Source organism: Pseudorca crassidens, chromosome 18, assembly GCF_039906515.1.
Source record: "Pseudorca crassidens isolate mPseCra1 chromosome 18, mPseCra1.hap1, whole genome shotgun sequence".
Lineage (NCBI taxonomy): Eukaryota > Metazoa > Chordata > Mammalia > Artiodactyla > Delphinidae > Pseudorca > Pseudorca crassidens.
Window position 1 is genome coordinate 63,548,943 of NC_090313.1, and position 19,501 is coordinate 63,568,443.

General features: G+C 42.0%; 2 protein-coding genes across 2 annotated transcripts in view; one reads left to right on the plus strand and one right to left on the minus strand.

Moving 5' to 3' along the window:
- Positions 1 to 17,881, plus strand: part of LOC137210905 (uncharacterized) — a 719,095-nt gene extending 701,214 nt beyond the window's left edge. Inside the window, exons 10-11 of the mRNA XM_067712973.1 lie at positions 16,425 to 16,461; positions 17,063 to 17,881. Of these exons, the coding sequence (XP_067569074.1) occupies positions 16,425 to 16,461; positions 17,063 to 17,308 (283 nt within the window). The 3' untranslated portion in view covers positions 17,309 to 17,881. The remainder of the gene's footprint in view (positions 1 to 16,424; positions 16,462 to 17,062) is intronic.
- DLEU7 (deleted in lymphocytic leukemia 7) lies at positions 1,927 to 18,663 on the minus strand. The gene is made up of 2 exons (XM_067712974.1): positions 17,863 to 18,663; positions 1,927 to 2,985 (listed from the first exon to the last, which is right to left on the minus strand). The coding sequence occupies exons 1-2, from the start codon at positions 18,319 to 18,321 to the stop codon at positions 2,779 to 2,781; spliced, it is 666 nt and encodes a 221-aa protein (XP_067569075.1). The 5' UTR covers positions 18,322 to 18,663; the 3' UTR covers positions 1,927 to 2,778.
- Positions 18,664 to 19,501: the final 838 nt, after the last annotated feature.

Here is a 19,501-nt window from a genome sequence, read left to right on the forward strand (position 1 = left end):
AATTGCCCAGTGAATTTTCTAGGACAGCACTACCCTATAGAAATACAATGCAAGCCAGAAATTAAATTTCAAATTTTCTAGTAGCCACCTTAAAGAGGTAAAACAAAACTGATAAAATTAATTTTAAGAATGTATTTTATGGGCTTCCCTGGTGGCGCAGTGGTTGAGAGTCCGCCTGCCGATGCAGGGGACACAGGTTTGTGCCCTGGTCCGGGAAGATCCCACATGCCGCGGAGCGGCTGGGCCCGTGAGCCATGGCCGCTGAGCGGCTGGGTCCGTGAGCCACAGGCTCTGCGCGTCCGGAGCCTGTGCTCCGCAACGGGAGAGGCCACAACAGTGAGAGGCCTGCGAACCGCAAAAAAAAAAAAAAAAAGAACGTATTTTATGTAACCAAATATATTCAAAATATTATCATTTCAGCATGTATCTGTATAAAACAATTATTGAGATCTTTTACATTCTTTGTTTTTAATGATAAAAACAATTTTAGTTTTAAAAGCCAACGTGCGTTTTACATTTTCAACACGTCTCAATTCAGACTAACCGTATTCAAGTGCTCAAAGTCACATGTGGCCAGTGGTTGCCATATTGGACAATGCAGTCCTAGGAAATGAAGTAGCACTAATGGAGGACATGAGGGTCCCTTGAGATTGCAAGCCATGAATTGAAGTGAGTTGGCATAGCCGTGTGTTGTTCTTAAGCCATATTGAGAACTCACGAGCAGACATGGGAGTAGGAGGAGAGTTGGTCTTGACCAAGAATGGAGTTTTGCCAGCAGCACTCAACCAAAGGGAAGAAAAGAAGAGAGCAGCATGTACAACCAAATGATTATACAGACTGAGCAAAGAACATAAGACACAGAAGTAAAAATGTGTGTGTGTGTGTGTGTGTGAAAAAGTGGTAGGGGCCATGGAAGTTCTAGTAGTCAAAGAACTTTTAGAATTATAGCTGCTATGCAGTATACAAAGATGTCTAGAATAATCCTTGCCCTCAGGCAAGCCAATCTTGACGGTAGGCATAGCAATAGCCATGCTATAAGATGGTGTGTGATAAATGCCTGTGCAGTAGCACAAAGTGTGTTTTTATGTGAGTTCAGAGGAGGAAGAGCCCACATCCTACCGGGATGATCCAGGAGGGCTCATGAAAGAAATGGTGAATAAATCAGGCCTTGAAGGATGAATGCGGTTTCAACTGGTCTGTGGGAAACACACTGCAAAGTGAGGAAAAAGCACAAGTACAGACAGGAAAGCAAAAATCTTCAATATTTCTTGGAATAGGAGTTATAAAAAACCCATAATATTAATATTTATTGATAGGGATATTGATTACAACGGGAAGGCAGCCTATAATAATGCTATGTCTTTAGAGAAGAGTCTTGGAATAATTTCCGTGGGGAAAGACAGCACCATAAAGTACAGTGGTACCCCCAGAATACAGTGTTTCCTAGGAGTGCGAGAACAATGTGCTGAAGATTGTTCCCAAGAAATGAATGCCCTTCCCTACTGGCCCATCCTTTCCCCTATACACACATGCACATGCATAAATACACACCTCTCATCTTTCATGTAAAATTCAGTCTCATAAATTTATTTCTCTTCTACGGAAATGGTCAGTAACATCTAAAAAGAAGCAATATACTTATCTTAAGATTGTGGAAGAAAATATGTGAAACCAACTAGGATTAGAATATGTGAGATTAAAAAGGCTGTGATTATTCTTATCACTTAATTGTTTTAACAGTAGGTATACTCTTACCATACAGATCCAGTTTATAATTCCTTCAGAAAACAAGCTCCATTATACTCTTTTCTTTCTAAATCTGATGCCATTTCTATTAAAACTTTAAGGGAAAAGCAGCACTTCAATTTACTTTGGTTCTCAACGCGGTCACCATTAAACAACAGGAAATTTGGTTTTTCCTAAGCATGTGTAGAGTTTTGTTGCAAAAAAAGTCACTCTCTCTTTTCCTTACTCTAAATATTTAGGGAAATCTGCCAGTATATCCACTCCGTCCTTTCTTTTCCAAGAATTTCCTACTTCAGTGGGAATATTTAGAAAGAGTATGAGAAACTAGATGTTTTCACGTGAGACTTTAATAATACTGTACTTTGTACTTACATATCATATAGCCTTGGTACTTCAGAGCTCATTACCATTAATTTACAAATCAGTAGATGAAAGCACAAGGTTTAGAAGCAGCTCTTCGCTGCCCAACAGCAAGTTATTAATGCCAATATTGGAACTGATAATTACTGACACATGTGGTGTGGTCCTACAACATCCAGAGATCATTCTCATAACACAAAATGAAGTGCTCAGTAAGTAGAACATATCAATTACCAAATATCCCATTTATTCAAAATAATTTGAAAAACCATGGAGCTCTAATCATCCAATAGCCATATTAAACCTCATAGGCCTACATTAATATGAATGTAGATTAAGGTGTCATTCAATTAAAATTAACACTTAATATATATTCATAAATGTATATACACATGTAATCCAGTCAGTTCCACAAAGTGGAATATATTTCAATCAAAAAGTCAGCAAATACGTCAAGACACTTAAAAATGTGAACTACTTTAAAAATTTTTCACCAACATGCTATAATTCCCAAGGGTTACAGATGCCACTGGTCAGACTGCTATATATGCTACCAAGTCTCTCCTTCCTGGGAATAAAAACATCCATTGTCTGCTGATCCACTTAGGAATTTAAGGTAGCCAGTCCTCTTAGCAGTGCTCGCTGTGGTTTTAATTCCAGTGTCTTGAACACTCATATGTCTGGGAGATTCTGTAAGATCTGTCTCAAGGAAGCACAGGCTACCATGTGGGCATCCGAAGGAAGATTAGCAAGAGACTGAATCAGCTTCTTGACTATCATCTTCAAACACTGGTGAGCAGCACTCAAATCTCTGTCAAACTGCTGTCCTTCAATCTGTAGAGCCAAATGACTGCAGATGTTTCTAAACTCAACACTGTCCTGAAATGAAGACCAAACACAAACAAGCAATTAGATAGGTTATGGAAGACAGTTGTTGTGTTTTGTGTACCCAGTTTCCAGTCCAGTCTTCTGATGACAGAACCTCGATTTTTCTCTCAGAGAACTACTCTCCTCCATTCTCAGCCTATGTAGTTTGACCAAAGCTGACTCCACTCCACAGCTCCAGGGACCAGGTCAATCAGAGCACATCATACCTCAGCCACTTGGACTGGCCAAGGATGGACAGATTACCTAAGGCAGGCCAATAAGCCACAGTCCCAGGATATTTGTTAGACTGGGAAAGAGAAGTTCTGTTCTACTGGAGCTGTTGGAAAACATCTTGCCACCATAAGGAGAGAATTCAAATGAAAGTGAGGCCAACACAGAAAAAAAAGTAGAAACAAGAGATTAAAGGAGACTGATTCCAATTACATTTTCTGAGCATGTCAATCTAGCTGTACTTGAACAATAAATCCCAGGATTTTTTAGCTATCTGAATCAATAAATATTTCTTTTTACTTAAGCCACTTGGAGTTGAGTTTCTCTTATTTGTTCCTAAAAGAGCTTTGACGAATATACAAATAGACTTCCTTCTTATTATTCCATAATCACTGTCTTCAAGATTCCAATACAGGATTTGGTATTTAATGAACATGGTCCCAAGAAATGTCCAATGCAGATTTAGAAATAGTTCATTGGTAGTTTTAAAGAATGAGCTAATTAAATAGATTTTTTTAATCCTCAAATATTCACATTCTAAAATCCATTACATGTAAATGGTACTCTGAAATTATTCCATATCAGAGATAATGTTGACTATATGTTTTATTTTAAATACAGTTGATTCAGACAACACAAGTTTGAACTGCACAGGTCCACTTCTATGCAGATTTTTTCCAATAAATATGTACTACAGTACTACACTATCCACAGTTGGTTGAATCCGTGGATTTGGAAGCATGGAGATGGAGGGCCAGCTGTAAAATTATATGCAGATTTTTGACTGCTTGGGGGGTTGGCACCCCTAACCCCCCATCCTTCAAGATTCAAATGTACAAATAACTGACTCCCCCCAGACTTCTGGTTCTGGCACATGGCACATGTAGTTTCCCCATAATGCCTTGCTACTATATTCTAAATAATACAGAACAAACATCCTTTCTGAGCTTGCAAGAAAGTAATGGAAATCCCCAAGGACCAGATATAAAAGAAAAGTAGATTGCTTTAGCTGCCTGCCAATACTTATCAAGAAAAGAAAGTTGGTCTCTCTTGAGCTGGGCTTGGTGTGGAAGGTAAAGTTGACCCTATGAATTTGTAACTGTGGACCTATACTACACAGTAATTCGAGTTTGTAGTTGTCCTCTATACCATATACATGTTCTTGGAACACGCATGCCAAGACATTAATTTAAAAATTGGAACTGGTCTGAGATATCCATGGACACATGGCAAAAGCAAACAAAAGCCTATTCCACAGAAACATGTTCACAACCCATGCCCCTCAGTAGTAGTCCCATAAAGCTCTGTCGAAGACAAACTCAGAATATGAAATTTTCAGTACAATCCACCATGATATAGTCGATGCAATGTAGGGCAGGATTGAACTCCAAGAATTTCATATATAGACTGTAAAATATATTTATAATGATTAAAGATATAAAAGAAGAAATAAAGTGTCCTAAGAAAAAACAGGCTTGAAAAAGAACCCAGTACCACTGCTAGAAATGACAACTATCATGACACATTAAAAACTCAATGTTAAACACCTGAATAAATACATACGAAGTGAAGATTAGTAAACTGGATGGTAAATTTGAGAAAATTACCCAGAATGCAAAATAAAGTCATGGGAAATATGAATGAGAAGTTACGTGACATGGATTGCCAGAATGACAAGGTACAACAGATACATTTCCAGGAGAGACAAGAAAAAGAATGGGGGAGAAGCAGTAGTCAAAGAGAATACTGGATAAAAATTATCCCAGATTGATTCAGATGATCCCAAATTGATCCTTAGATTCAGGAAACAAAACAAGCTTTGAGCAGAAAAAGTTAAACGAAATCCAAATCTAAACTCATTAAGGTAAAACTGCTCTTAAAAGCAACCAGAAAAGAAAAAGACGAGTTCAGTCTGGATGACCAGACAGCCAACTTCTAAGCAATAACAATTGAAGATAGAATAGAATAATATCCTCAAATAACTGTCAACCAAGATTTTTTTTTTTTAGTCCCACTAAACTACCATTTAAACATCAGGGCCAAGTAAATATACTTTTATTTAAAAGCACAAAAGGACTTACCACAAATAGACTCTTACTATCAGATCTTCTTAAAGATATAATTCATAAGGAGGAGATTCAACTCAGAAAGAAAGGATGTAAGAAGCAACAGTGAACAAAGAAACTTAAAAACACAGTGTAAATCTGAAGATTTGATTAATCAAAACAAAAATTATAACAACTAACTTGTAGTTTAAAAAAGCAAGATGGTAGGGCTTCCCTGGTGGCGCAGTGGTTGAGAGTCCGCCTGCCCATGCAGGGAACACGGGTTCGTGCCCCGGTCCGGGAAGATCCCACATGCCGCGGAGCGGCTGGGCCTGTGAGCCATGGCCGCTGAGCCTGCGCGTCCGGAGCCTGTGCTCCGCAACGGGAGAGGCCACAACAGTGAGAGGCCCGTGTACCGCAAAAAAAAAAAAAAAAAAAAAAAGCAAGATGGTTCTAAAATGCCGAGTAGCAAAACTGAGAAATTTCAGGCTTGTTAGGTATACATGTGAGAAATGTAAGGATCATCGTTAAAAGTAGAGGAATAGGAGGCCCGGGAGGCGGCACCGAGCAGGATGGAGCACAAGTGCTCGGCTGCACCTTCCCGGACCTAGCAAAGCTCTGCAGGCTTCATACCCCTTTCCTTCAACCCTCAGGAGACCGCGCTCGCTGCAGTGGACCGCGAGAATATCCGAAGGTGACAGCGTGGGAGATTCTATCCATGGGAAACCTTCCTTGGTGTACAGATTTGGAAAAAAAAAAAGGTACAGAAATAATAAAATTTCAAAATCAGCAGAGGGAAAAGGTATATCAAAACCTTTTTGATTCTACTGATAGAAGGTAAAAATGGAGAAATAAAAATACAAACATAAAGCAGGTGAATAGAAAGCACCAAATAAATCACCTTGTGAAATGCAGTGGTTGCCAGGTTGGATTTTCAAAATCTATCTATACGCTGCTTACGAGCAACACGTTTAAAACTAAAAACACCTAAAGATTGAAAGTAAATGTAAATATACTAAATATACATCAAGCAAAGAGAAGTCAAAATAAATCCAGAAAAATCATTATTAGGGATAAAATAAACTGCATTTAATAAAAGGAACTATTATTCCCCAAGAAGATATGACAGTTTTGTACTTGTGTGTGTCTAATATGATAATCTCAATTTACATCCAATCCCCAGACATAAAGACTGATTTTAACGCATCTTTCTCAGAAACTGATCAAACAACAGGACATTCAGCCTAGAGAGAAAGGATTGAAAATCTTTTCTAATCATAAGCTTGGTCTAATGGAGATAAGCAAATATACATTATTCTCAAACATCTATGTATTACTTATGAAAGATGACTTTATGATAATGCCACAAGTCTCAACTAATATCAAAGTGTATATCACTCAAATCACAAAGCAAATAAATGAGAAATCAGTAATGTATATAACCTTCCCAAAACATGTATGACTTAATCCACTTCTAAATAATTCATAAGTCAGTGGAAAAAATAATTGAAATTTTAAAATGCTGTATACTGAACAATTATGGAACTACTATATCACAATTTGTGGGCTGTAGCTCCGGTGAGAAAAGCATAGACTTAAATTCTTATATAAGTAAAGAAAAACCACTTAAACACTGAAAATCCCTGAGCTAAAAATTCAACTCAAAAACTTAAGAAAAATAGATAATCCAAAAAAAAAGAAGAACTAAAAGTTGAACCAAAGTTTGATGAGGAACTAGTTTTCTTCCTAATTCTGTGTAGAAAGAGAAGCTATTCTTTTCCCTAATAAAAACTCTCTCACTTGGGTAAGAAGAAGGACCTGGGTTTCTGGCAAAATGTTTATTAGAAAACATCCTCCAAGAAACAAAACAGACATCCATTCATTCAATTCAGCAAAACAACAGCAGCAGGACTCCGTGTGGGCTAACACAGCACAGTCCCCTTATTCGAGTATTCACAGGCTACCACCCTTCCTGCTTTTTTTCTCTTTAAAGCATTCTTGCTTCCCTGCCCTTGAGTATTGCTCATGTCTGTTCAGAAGGTATCAAGGGGCTACTTAGATAATCTGTCCCACAGTTTATGGGGTCACCTATATTGCTGCAGCACATTGCTTGGGAATGAGAAAGTAGGGGGAAAAAATGACTCTGGACTACTTTCCCAAGATCCACATCAAGGGAAATTGTCCACTTGCTTTATAGAAGTAATCCAACTCTAAGTACAAAGTGGAAGGATCAAAGACAACATGCAAAAGGAAATTTAAAATAGAAGGAACCACTGAAATGTGTGCTGACGTGTGCCTATTAGCCAGTCTGCAAAGGCATTCATCACCCAAAGAAGATTAAAATGCCTTTAAAAATATATTTGTGGGCCTAAAATCTGAAGTCAATTTCACATTTACTGTAAAGACGCAAAGAAGGCATCTTTGGGGGAAATTATACATACAATAAAATTCCACTGCTGGGCTGTACTGGTCCCTGAGGCCCTGGGTAAACTTCAGATCTCTGGCGAGCTTTGCAAAGTCTCTTTATTTTACTATTTTAGTACAGTATTTCCATTTAATCCTTTCTCAAATATATTAATAGTCAAAGAAAACAAATTAATAGGAATAGGCTTTCCATGGGACTCTTAAGCCAAGGAAGGGAAAAATAAAACAGGTGGTCACTTCTCTTCCTTTCTGGAAGGTCTGAAAGCCAACTATGGATCCAGTAATCATGGCTTCCAACCCAGCTTCTACTGCAGAAGGTAGGAGCCACCGGTGACAGCCTTAAGGCAACAGCATATTAAATGGCTCGTGGACTTTCGGTGGAAACTCACATGATCAATATTGGTGATGATTTCACTTATGGTGCTTTCCACTCAATGACAGAGTATATCCTCCCAGCAGCTTTTATTTAGCAAGTCCCAGATGCTTCCAAAAATGATGTAATATCTTACACTGTGCTTTGAGCACTTTGCCAGAATTAGAACATGATGGTGGCTGAGCAATCTAAAAGCAGGTTTTGGAACTTCTAAAGCCTTGTGTAATCTCAGATTTTTGGACACAAAATGTATTGATTGCTACAGGGGTCCAAATCGATGGCCAGCATTTACATTTTAAAGTGAGTTGAGGGACTTCCCTGGCGCTCCAGTGGTTAAGACTTCGCCTTCCAATGCAGGGGGTACGGGTTCCATCCCTGGTTGGGGAGCTAAGATCCCACATGCCTCATGGCCAAAAAACCAAAACATAAAAAAAAAGAAGCAATATTGTAACAAATTCAATACAGACTTTAAAAAATAAATAAATAAATAAAGTGTGTTGAGATAATGTCTCGTGACTCAACTAATCTACTGGGGTAATGGCCTCGGCCTATTTCCCTCAGTTAATAAATCAGTTAAATTGATTTCAAACATGTATCTAGTCTCCACTACATGACTTATTACTACACTAGATAAAAGACAATAAGACATGGTACCTGATCTCTAAAGAACTTATAATTTAGTAGGAGAAATGAGACACATACAGCATATCTCCAAATGTCCAGTGAAATGTGATGAGGGCTATGGAAAAAACACAAAAGCCCAATCCTATGGAAGAACAGACATTTATAGACTCACAATCTAAGCACTGCACAGAGTTCAAACAGAGCTCGTTCTGTGGGTGAATCCTTTCAATAGCATACCTGATGTGCACTTGTCCAGAATTTGCTTGGATACACTGGAGAAACTCATGTGCTTAGGAAGCAACCCATTAGCAGAGATGGCTCTAGCTTTTAGAACATTTCTTCCTAATTTTTAGCTGAAATCTGCCCTGTGGTAGGCAGAATTGTGGTCTCTTCCCAGACCTGTGAGTATGTTACATTACATGGCAAAAGGGACTTTACAGATGTCAGTTAGGAAGTGCAGCACTCCAGGCAGCTTCAAAGGCCCCTGGGAATGAAAGCTCAATCCTTCATAAGCACCGGAATAGCTATTAGAGCCCCGGTTCTATCCTTTAGGTAAGCCATCCGTGGACAAGTCATTTTATCTATGGAATATTCAGTTTTCTCATCTGTAAAATGGGAAAAATAATAGCTACCATGAGAAGTCCAATTAGCTCATGAATATGAAAGCTCTTTGTATTTATAAAGCATGCCGTCAATCTAAAGTTATGAATAAAGTACTCCACTAAATGGGAGGTCAGTAAGAAGAGGAGAGGAAGGAAGTGTAGAAGAGAAAAGAAAAATATTCTCTACAGAAACTTGGAATCTAATTGGTGAGCTAAAACCTATTAAAACCCTTCAGTGGAGATGTGACACAGAATAAGATTAAGGCTCAGAAAGAGTAGCCAAGTTCACCTCAGATGCAACAGAATGTCTACCATCAAAAAAACTGAAAATAACAAGTGTGGGTGAGGATGTGGAGAAATTGGAACCCTTGTGCACTGCTGCTGGCAATGTAAAAATGCTGCAGACACTCTGGAAAACGGTATGGAGTTTCCTCAAAAAACTTAAAACTAGAATTGCCATAGGATCCAACACTTCCACTTCTGGGTACATATCCAAAAAAACTGAAAGCAGGATCTCAAAATGTTATTTGCACACCCATGTTCATAGCAGCATTATTCACAACAGCCAAGAGGTGGAAGCAGCTCAAGTATCCATGGACACATGAATAGATCAACAAAATGTGGTCTATATATGCCATGGAATACTACTGAGCCTTAAAAAGAAAGAAAATTCTAACACATGCTACAACATGGATGAACCTTGAGGACATCATGCTAAATGAAATAGGCCTGTCACAAAAGGACAAATACTGTATGATTCCTCTTATATGTGGTACCTAGAGTAGTCAAACTCATAGAAATTAAAAGTAGAATGGTGGTTTCCAGGGGCTGCAGGGAGGGGGGACATGGGGACTTCTTGTTTAATGGGTGTAGGGTTTCCAGATTTGCAAGATGAAAATGTCATGGAGATTGTTTGCACAAAAATGTGAAGTACTTAACACTACCCTTAAAATGGTAAATTTTGTTTTGTATTTTTCAATACAATTTTTTTAAAAAAGTGGTTGAGACCATCAGATTATTGCCAGCCTTTGTAGAAGGGAATGGAAATTTGGATGAGGCATCAGCAAAGTGGCAGGTGAGAAGGACTGTACAGACACTATAATAAGAGAGGTGGTGTTGGAGAAAGCAGTATTTAACTCATAGGGAAAAGAGATGGCCCCACAATGAGAATGAATGATACCAGCAAAGGCTTGGAGCCAAGCAGGGGCTAGGACTGGCAGGAGTCCAGTCTGAGAAAAACAGAGCTTTGTGTTGCCTATCAGGATAAGCTAGTGCAGACAGCCTTGAATGTCAAGTCCCTGAACTTCTGAGCGTGGGAGGAACATGGCAAACCAGTGTTTGAAGAACACTGGTCAGGCCTATGAGCCTGAGCACCTACTAGGCACCAGGCTCCAAGCAAGCTCCTAATATACCTTATTTCACTCAGTCCTCACAACCGTCCATGAATGAGAGATGAAAAGAAATGCTGCTTGGAGAGATTAAATGACATCCTTAAATCGCACAGCAAGTAAGTGGCAGAGCTGGAATTAACCTCTCTCTCAAAACTCAAGTATTCATCAGAGACACCCCAAATCAGAAACTGGGCCAGATGCCAGGATGACAGAGAGAGCAGAGCTCGCCATCGAGTGCTGGGGACAGACTAATGAATGAGAAGTACAGAGCTGCAGATGCCACCATGGGGTGAACAGGGACACCATGGAAGCAAGCTGGGAGGCACCCAACTAGCTTTGAGTGAGAAACAAAAATGTCTGTATGTGAATTGTTTCATGTTTGTTTTCTGGCTATATTCATGCTATTTTTCTTAAGGTTAACTAAGTGTTACAAAGCTCAAATTTGCAATGGTCATATCCAAATTGAAGATTGTCCCATTGGTCCAGCCCTCTTCCCTGCAACATAGTTGAGAGGGTGTGGTTATCTGGAAGGGATTCAAGGCATGGAACCTTCCACGCCCCAAGTAAAGCCAACTCCTAGCTAATTAGGGACCTCCTAGTTGGAGCTCTCCCTTCCTCCGGTCTGTTCTCTCCTACCCAGTGTAAGGGAGGTCTCTTAGAAAATCCACCCCACTTGTACTTTTCTGCATGACGCATTGTATTTATTAGGAATGTGCACTTCTGAAATCTTTGAACAACTGAAAATGCACCTGCAAAGTCCAAAAAGGGAAGAAAAGTTAAGCCCATTTTTAGCTTCTTATTGAAAATAAACACTCCCATCAAAACCAAAGGCTTAAAAGCAAAAACAATCTAGCATTAGGAGTCAGTTTCAAAGCTTGTTTTCTGAAACCAACACCAATAGATAATAAAGTCAAAAATATAATATGACTTTATAGGCTCTATAATGCAGGTAATTTTAAACAATACACAGAGAAAGTTTTAACTCAACCAAAACCTTTCTATCACATCATCTTCAAAATCACTTCTAGATCTACAGGAACTATAAATCAATTCATATTCCCTTCACTCCTGGCTTTAAAATAAGTTGGTTCTTTACAAAACAGTCATTTCTTGAGCTATATTCTCTTATAATGGCCTCCACAAACGTGTTTTTTCTCACATTTTTCCCTCTCACTCTCCCTGAATGCCTAACGTACTCTACAGAGGGTATTAATGGAAGAAAGAGCTTTCCTCCAGCTTTCTGTGATGAGGTCTGACCTTAATGAACTTCGGCCTGGACAGCAAACCACTCTCCACTAAAGTTTCCCAGGGCTGGGAACTACGAGGGAGCACAAATCTCTTCCCTACACCCAACACAACCCTCCATGCTAGATGTGCACATAAAATGGGAGTGTCGTTCCTCTACTTTAGAGCGGCGTTATGAAAACCATACTATCAGGAACAGTATACTACAAATTGCCCCAACTGCATTTTGTTCATTGACATCTGGCTTTGAACAGCAAAGTCACAGGGCCCAGATCAATCACCAATTGCCTAAACTCTAGGTCAATCTCAAATAGATATGCAACTTCGTATTAATAACGCACCCAGTGAAGAACCGCAGTATCTGCCAGTCACCATAAAAAGTCTATCGCCCACAGGAAATTAAACATTTTTACTTGTGGTGTACCCAGTGTAAACGCTCACAAGTAACTAAGGTTCCTTATGCATTTGCTTTGGGTACAGTACCATTTTCATCAGAAAAGTCTCATGAAAAGCACTTTGTGATGGATACAAGCACTTGATTCAGGTATGCTCACAAGGCAAACCCCAAAATTGTAAAATAAAGCAAGGCAGCATTTCCACAAGACATTAAACATAAGTAGGTTTGTTTTAGGGCCTGCCTGCAATATCTTTCCCTAAATGTTCATTTCAGAAAGCTTTTATGTCCTGATTTTCATATCATTCACTTTATAAGGAATAACAAAGCTATAACTGAGCTACTTCTAGAGCTGTCACTTGGCCTTTTCCTGACATAAAAGCACAATTTTGTCCCAGACAAAGAGCAATCCCCTGGCTAAGGCTACTAATAATATAACCATGAGAATTTATTTCTTCAATCGAATATTAGCAATTTTTAAAGACACAATTCCCAAATTTGCAGAAACTGGCTTCACTAACCAATGTTAATGGGGAAGAAAAGCACTCATCATCAATGTCTGCCTCTGAGTAACTCAATATCCACACTTGCAGTTTGCAAAAAGCCTTAGCAATGACTGTGAAGCCAAAGCCAACAGTTTTACAACCACTGCTCTTGCTCTGTGGAATGAGAAAACCAGCATGGACCACTGAACGTGAGAGAATTATTGGTACCAGAATTAGTTAATTGCAATGGGTGAGCTCACAGGCAAGTTTTATCTGCAATGGCAGGAAAGTTCTTCTGCCTCTAAAAGCTGGCATCAGCCACTGTTTCCATGAAACTTGCTTCAGAAGAGAACTCTTGGAAACCGTAAATGTTTTTAACTATCAAAGGAAGACAGACAAAACTCAACCAGAGTGACTTCATGACTGGCTTAGTTAATGATCTCTTTGGGTTGGTGATTTTTAGTAGTTTTTAAAATCCTAGACTCTCTTCCTTCTGGTGCTCCACACATTTCTGTGCTCCCTTTGGGTGGCAAGTATTATAGCATCTTTGCCAGTGTTGCTAGTTTGATAAAGATTTCCTACGTTTACCTGGGGCTTTTTGTCACTATGTAAGGTGATCATCATTAGAGGAGACACAAATCACCCAGTGTTAGGGACTGAATTATGTTGCACCAAAATTCATGTGTTGAAAACCTGACTTGCAGTGTGACTGTATTTGGAGATAGGATCTTTAGGGAGGTAATTAAAGTTAAGTTACATCATAAGGATGGGGCCCTAATCCAATAGGATTGGTGTCCTACAAGAAGAGGAAGAGACATCCAAGATCTCTCTTTCTCTCTGGCACAGAGGAAAGGCCATGTGAGGACACAGTGAGAAGGTGACAGTCCACAAGCCAGGAAGAGAGCCCTTCCCAGAAACCAAATTTGCTCTTGAACTTCCCAGCCTTCACAACAGTGAGAAAATAAATGTCTGTGGTTTAAGCCACCCAAGTGTGTGGCATTTTGTTATGGCAGCCCAAGCTGACTATGATACTCAGTGTGCAGAATGACTATTGCAGCTGAAGTGGTGTGCAGTGCATGGCATGTATGACCGTGCCCTGACAACTGTGCACTCTCATGTACTTTATTTCAGTGTAATGTTCATAACACCCCTATGAGCTAGCACTGTGATTGGTAGAAACAGTCAGACAAAACCATGTTTGAATCGTGGGCCACTACTTCTTAGCTGCAGACTCTTCAGCAGTTCTAAATTCCTCTGAGCCTCAGTTTCCTCCCATAATAAATTTTTATCAAGCTGGTTAACTCCATCCTTTCCACCAAATTTAACAAGACTCAGTTTTGTTAAGCATTTTTAACCACCATGAAAAGACTCATTTCATGTTTGTTTGTTTGTTTTTGCATGAGTTCGATAATCTCTAAATGCTCAAAAGGAATATCAAGCGTTGGCTTCTTTAAGAAAATAGTAAACTACTGTAAAGATATGCATTATTATTATGGTGAGGGTTTCTCTGCCTTCAGGCCTGAAAATTTCACTCCCTTAATTCTGGTGGTTTGATCAGCGAGTCACTCAATGGTCACATATCTAAGTCAGTCATCAGCCATGGGCTAAAGCTGACCTCTGGAAAGTGGAGGCTTCCTGGAAGTCTCTTTGGGTCATCCTAACTCTGTTTTTGTCAACAGTCTCAAAAGTAAATACAGAGTTCAGGAGTCAGATCCATCAATATCAAGAATGAAATATAATAATAGTCAATAAGACTATTGAAGAAGATTGAGGCATCAATCAATAATAATAATAATTAATAATAATAATAAAGTTCAAAGGTATTGCAATTTACCGTGAGCAGCCAGTAGCTAAGACTTTATATGCATTATCTCAATAACGTTAAATACCACTGTTCCCACTTTACAGGTGAGGAGACAGAAGCACAGGAAGGCTAAATAACTTGCCCAAGAGTCTGCAGCAGGAAGTGGCAGAGTAGGTTTGAAATGCTTCATGGGACCTGATCGCTGTCCTGTGCTGTGCTGTTCAAGTGAGTCTTCCTCCTCTCTGTGGCAAGGAATGCCATGGAAGGCACTCCTGACGTTAGGGAAATTTCCACACACTTCCAAGTGACATGCAAGCATTATTTCCTTTAGCAAAATCCTCCTGAAACCATTCTCATGTATAAAATCAATCTGCATGTTCTTAATTTAAAAATATAGAGAAAACTCGTCCAAATCATTTGAATTAACACCAGTAATGATGATGCCAAGTCTGTATAACCAGCCCCCCTGGAGAGACAGACTGCTGTGTCCTTGAGTCTAAGTGCTTTGTAAGCATTACCTTCCAAACCTAATGGAGATACTGCCTTTTCTCCAAACAGCAAACCAAGCAAAATTTCAAGATGCTGGCAAGGAGGCAAGTCATCCAGAGAAACCTCTCCCTGCTTCTCTCCCTTCTGAAAGCACTGGCTGTTCTCAGGAGCCCTGAAACTCATTACTCCCCTGTAGGTGAATAGCAGACTCCAATAGCAAGAATGTTGAGATCCCTGTTCTTTTTTTGTTGTCGTTGTTGTTGTCTATATTCTTTTTTTTTTGGGGGGGGGGAGTACAATTGCTTTACAATGTTGTGTTAGTTTCTGCTGTACAATGAAGTGAAACAGCCATACGTATACATATATCCCCTCCCTCTTGGACCTCCCTCCCCCCCATCCCACCCACCTAGGTCATCACAGAGCACGGAGCTGAGCTCCCTGTGGAGATCCCTGTTCTTAATGGGGACTCTGGGTGCCTCTAGAAACACTGGTAGCAATACATCCAGATATCTGCACGTTTGCTCATGATGGAGAAGAAGGGGACCAAGACTCAAGGGGCTGGGTAGGTGAAGGAAGATTTGAGCAGATCTATGGATTAAGAGGAATTGGCAGAGTGGAAGCACTAGAAAATACAAAGAGAGAGGAAGGAACTGAGAGAAAAAGTCCAGGGGCAGATGAAAGATTTGCTCCAGCACTTAAGAGAAAGAAGTTATTTGGGAGGCGGAGGGGGTGGGAACCAAACAGTATTTCTTTATTAGAGACAAGAAAGAAGATGATTGGAAGTGAGATTTTTTTAGGTAGGATGGAAGATATTTGTGTCAGATGGCCTCAATTTTCTCAGTAAAGGAGTGAGAGGGTTGAGGTTTGGATGAAGAAAGTTTGAGGAGAGTAGAAAATGTTTAGGACAAAAAGTCAAGTAGTAGAGAGGGTTAAAAGGATTACCAAGTAGAAGTGGCAGCTGCATTAACCTCAAGTGGCATGATTTATAGTCCAGAGCAGAGGGCGCCATTGCTCCTAAACTGGGTCAGGCCCTCTGACAATGGTCTTCCGACCTGACCTTGCCTCTGTGATTGATCAGGGTCCTTCCTTCAGTCATATCAATGGCTGCCTTTTGCCTGCAAGACAGTCCAGGTCCTCAGCATGACCCACAGGCCTTTTCCCACCTGACCCCACCTAACTCTCCAGCATCCTTTTTTTTTGCCTTCTGCCATACTGAACTAATTTTAGTTCCCCCAAAGCCCTAGGCCCTTTCATTACCTCTTGGCCTTGGATCCCACAGCTCCTCTGAAATGCTTTTTCCCTTTAATGCCTGGAGAGTAAACATTCTTTTTTTTTTTTTTAAAGGTTACCTCCTCCAAGATGCCTTCCAGGATCACCCAAGGTAAAACTGATCACTCAGTCTCTCCTTTTGCCAACCTACCTGTGCCTTGTATACGTTCCTAGTATCACAGCGCACTTCATGTGTATCACAGTTTAATTGGCAGGGTTTTAAAAAATTTCTTGGCGATACAAAAAAAGGTACCTCTTACAGTCAAGAGCACTGGTGAGATGCAGCTTCATTTTTTAAACTTTACAGAATGAAGCAGTGCTTCACATCTGGAGGCGACCTTATCTCCCCTCCCACCACACACATTTAGCAGTATTTGGTTCTGTCAATTGGTGGGGAGGGTATGCTGCTGGCATCTACTGGGTAGAGGCCAGGGATGTTACTAAACATCCTACAGTACATAGGACAACCCCACAGCAGTCATCCAGACAAAAACGTCAGTAGTGTGGAGGTGGAGAAACCCTAGTTTAGAGTAACAATATTTATTCAGGTGAATGCTATGCTTTATTTTTTTTTATTTTAAATCAATCTTTTACAGTATATAGTGCGACCTAATATATATCAAGGTTTCCCAAACTTTGGCTTGTAGAGCAAGAATAGCAAGTCTTGAGAAATGCTCTTTCTTCATTACCCCTCCCCCATTTCCTCCCACTAGACTCCCCAGGGAATGAATGAAGCAATGTTCCAGATCAAAATTGAAAGGCCAGAAGGTCTCAGAGAGATTTGTGACCTTAAGCCAATTAGGTTAATGGCAAGGCCAAGACTGGATTCCAGAACCCCAGATTTCCACCAACCCGCTCAGCCTGGGAGGCAGCTGCTCTGTTCCCTGGCTAAATCGGCCAACACCGTTTGGTACCTTAAGAGGAGACTGTGCCCTACAAAGATGGGCTGCGTGGCTTAGCAGGAGTTTAACATGAGTATTCCTGCTTCAACACCCGGGACCCAGCCCGCTCTCACGCTACTTTATGAGAATTTAGGTTGACTCTGTGAGGCCCCCGAGCTCTGTGCGGAATTGGATTTACGCAAAAACAACTGCGATTCGTAAGTGCGAAGGAACTTCAAATAAATGTAGGTGATTTCGTCATACAAAAGGCAGAGGGAACTTAATACGTATATTTAAGGCTCTGGAGAAACGGCTTTTAATTTGAAAGGGGTGGGAGGAGCTGTCCTCCGTCCCTAGAAGCTTCACATGTGGAAAGGGCCAGAGGAAGGTTTTGGCAAAGCCCTTCTGCATCTCCGTTCTGCAGTCAGGTGGGCCCCAGGTGGGCCCTGAGTTCCCTGTCCCAAGTACCTAATCCCCGGAATGTCACCTCCCTCATTCCCACTCCGAGGTGCTGAATCTCTGGGGGAAGCTCGACTTTGGATCCTGCGACTCAGCCTCGTCTGCATCCCGGTCCGCTGCCTTGCCCCAGGGGGAACCTAAGCAGGGGGATGGATGCTGGAGGCCAGACTCACCTTCAGGTGGATGGGGATGGACCGCTCCTGCTGGAGGGGGCCCAGCAGCGTCTGCTCCACGCTGACCAGCTCCGAGGTCGAGTCCACCACGCGGGCCAGCGCGCTGCGCATCGCCATCTGGGCCAGGGTGCAGGGCCCGCGACCCCGGGGTAAGGGCAGCAGTTCCGCGCCCCCCTCGGCGCCTCGCACCACTTCCACCTCGGGGGAGCTCGCCCGCGCCCCGGACCCCACGTTCCTGGCCCCCTTGCCCCCGCCTTCCTCCCCACGCCCCTGCCCGGCACGGGCCAGCCGTGGGTCTGAGCGACGCTCTGGGGCGGCGGACACGTGGTCCAGGTCGCGTGGGCTCCCGGGGGCGCCCGGACCATCCCCCCAGCCCCACTCCTGCTGCAGAAGCTGCAGGGTGTGCAGAGCCACCATTTGGTGGCTGATGGAGGCCACTAAGGGCGCGGGGCTAGCCATCGCCTCCGCCCGCGGCTCGGCGCGCTCGGCCGGCAGGTGAAGCAGCGAGCGAAGGAGGCGGGGCGTTTGGGGTCGCCAGGGTCACTCTTCCTAAGCCGCAGCTCCGCCGCCTCCTTGCCTCTCTGCGCGTGGGGCCGGTCCCGCCCTCCGCCAGCTGTCAGTGACCTACGCTGGCCACTGCGCTCGCTTCAAGTCCGAAAAGGCTTGTTCGGAATCAAGGCTGCCTGAAGTGCTGCTTCCCTTACACCTGAAAATCAGCCAAATGCTGAGCGCTGGTTCCTCCTCCTCTCCAGGGCTTACGCTGGCATGGCCGCTCTGTGTGGATGCATCTATCCGCAGGGATACCCCGCCCCCATCTCCTCTGAAGGATGCCTACCGGTGACCGTTCACGCCTTGGGGACTGGGGATGGGAGTGCACGGGTCAAAGACCCACCGGGAATCGGAAAGTGTGAAGTGCCAGAGAAAAGCTCACAAAACGAAAACTGTGCTTGATCGTCCTCCCTCCGTTTCCCAACCGTAGGGGAATTTTCAGGAGCTTCGTGGAGTAGCCTTCAAGGCTCCTGTCCCCCATACAAAAGAAGGGGACTTGGGTATCTTCTCTGCTTTGCTCCAAGCCACATGTGCTGAGAAGGCCCGACTGTCGAAGCTGAAGTTGCATCAGGGCCCAGCTCTGCCTGTTCCTGAAGCAACTTGCGAAGCAAGGGCTTGGCACTGTCCGGATGAGGAGGCTAAATGAGTTTTTTTGTGAAACTCCCGAAGGACTTAGGCAGCAGAGTTTGAAGCTAAATCCTTTTACGAGCCATGAACCCAGGGACAGCTGTACAAATAGTTGCTGCTTTTAATTAAACCTCACTTCGCTACTTCCTTGACTTAGGAAAAAAGACTGGCAAATTTATGCTTTGATAGATTGGAAACTATTGGTGTGTGATTACGCTTAAAAAAAAAAAAAGACATTTGAGGGGAATGGTACGGAGGACTGTCTCAGAGCAGCATGGTTTTTCCACTTTTTTCCTGCATGGGAAACCATGTAGATAACCCCACACGAAGTAAAGCAGAGGACAAGGGTGCAGGCCCATGGCAGACAAGTAGACCCTAGCAGACCCAGAGGATGGGATTTCATTCTTCCTTTAGAAGGGAGAGTCCACCTTTGGTGCTGTGGAATAAGATCTGGGGAGGCCCT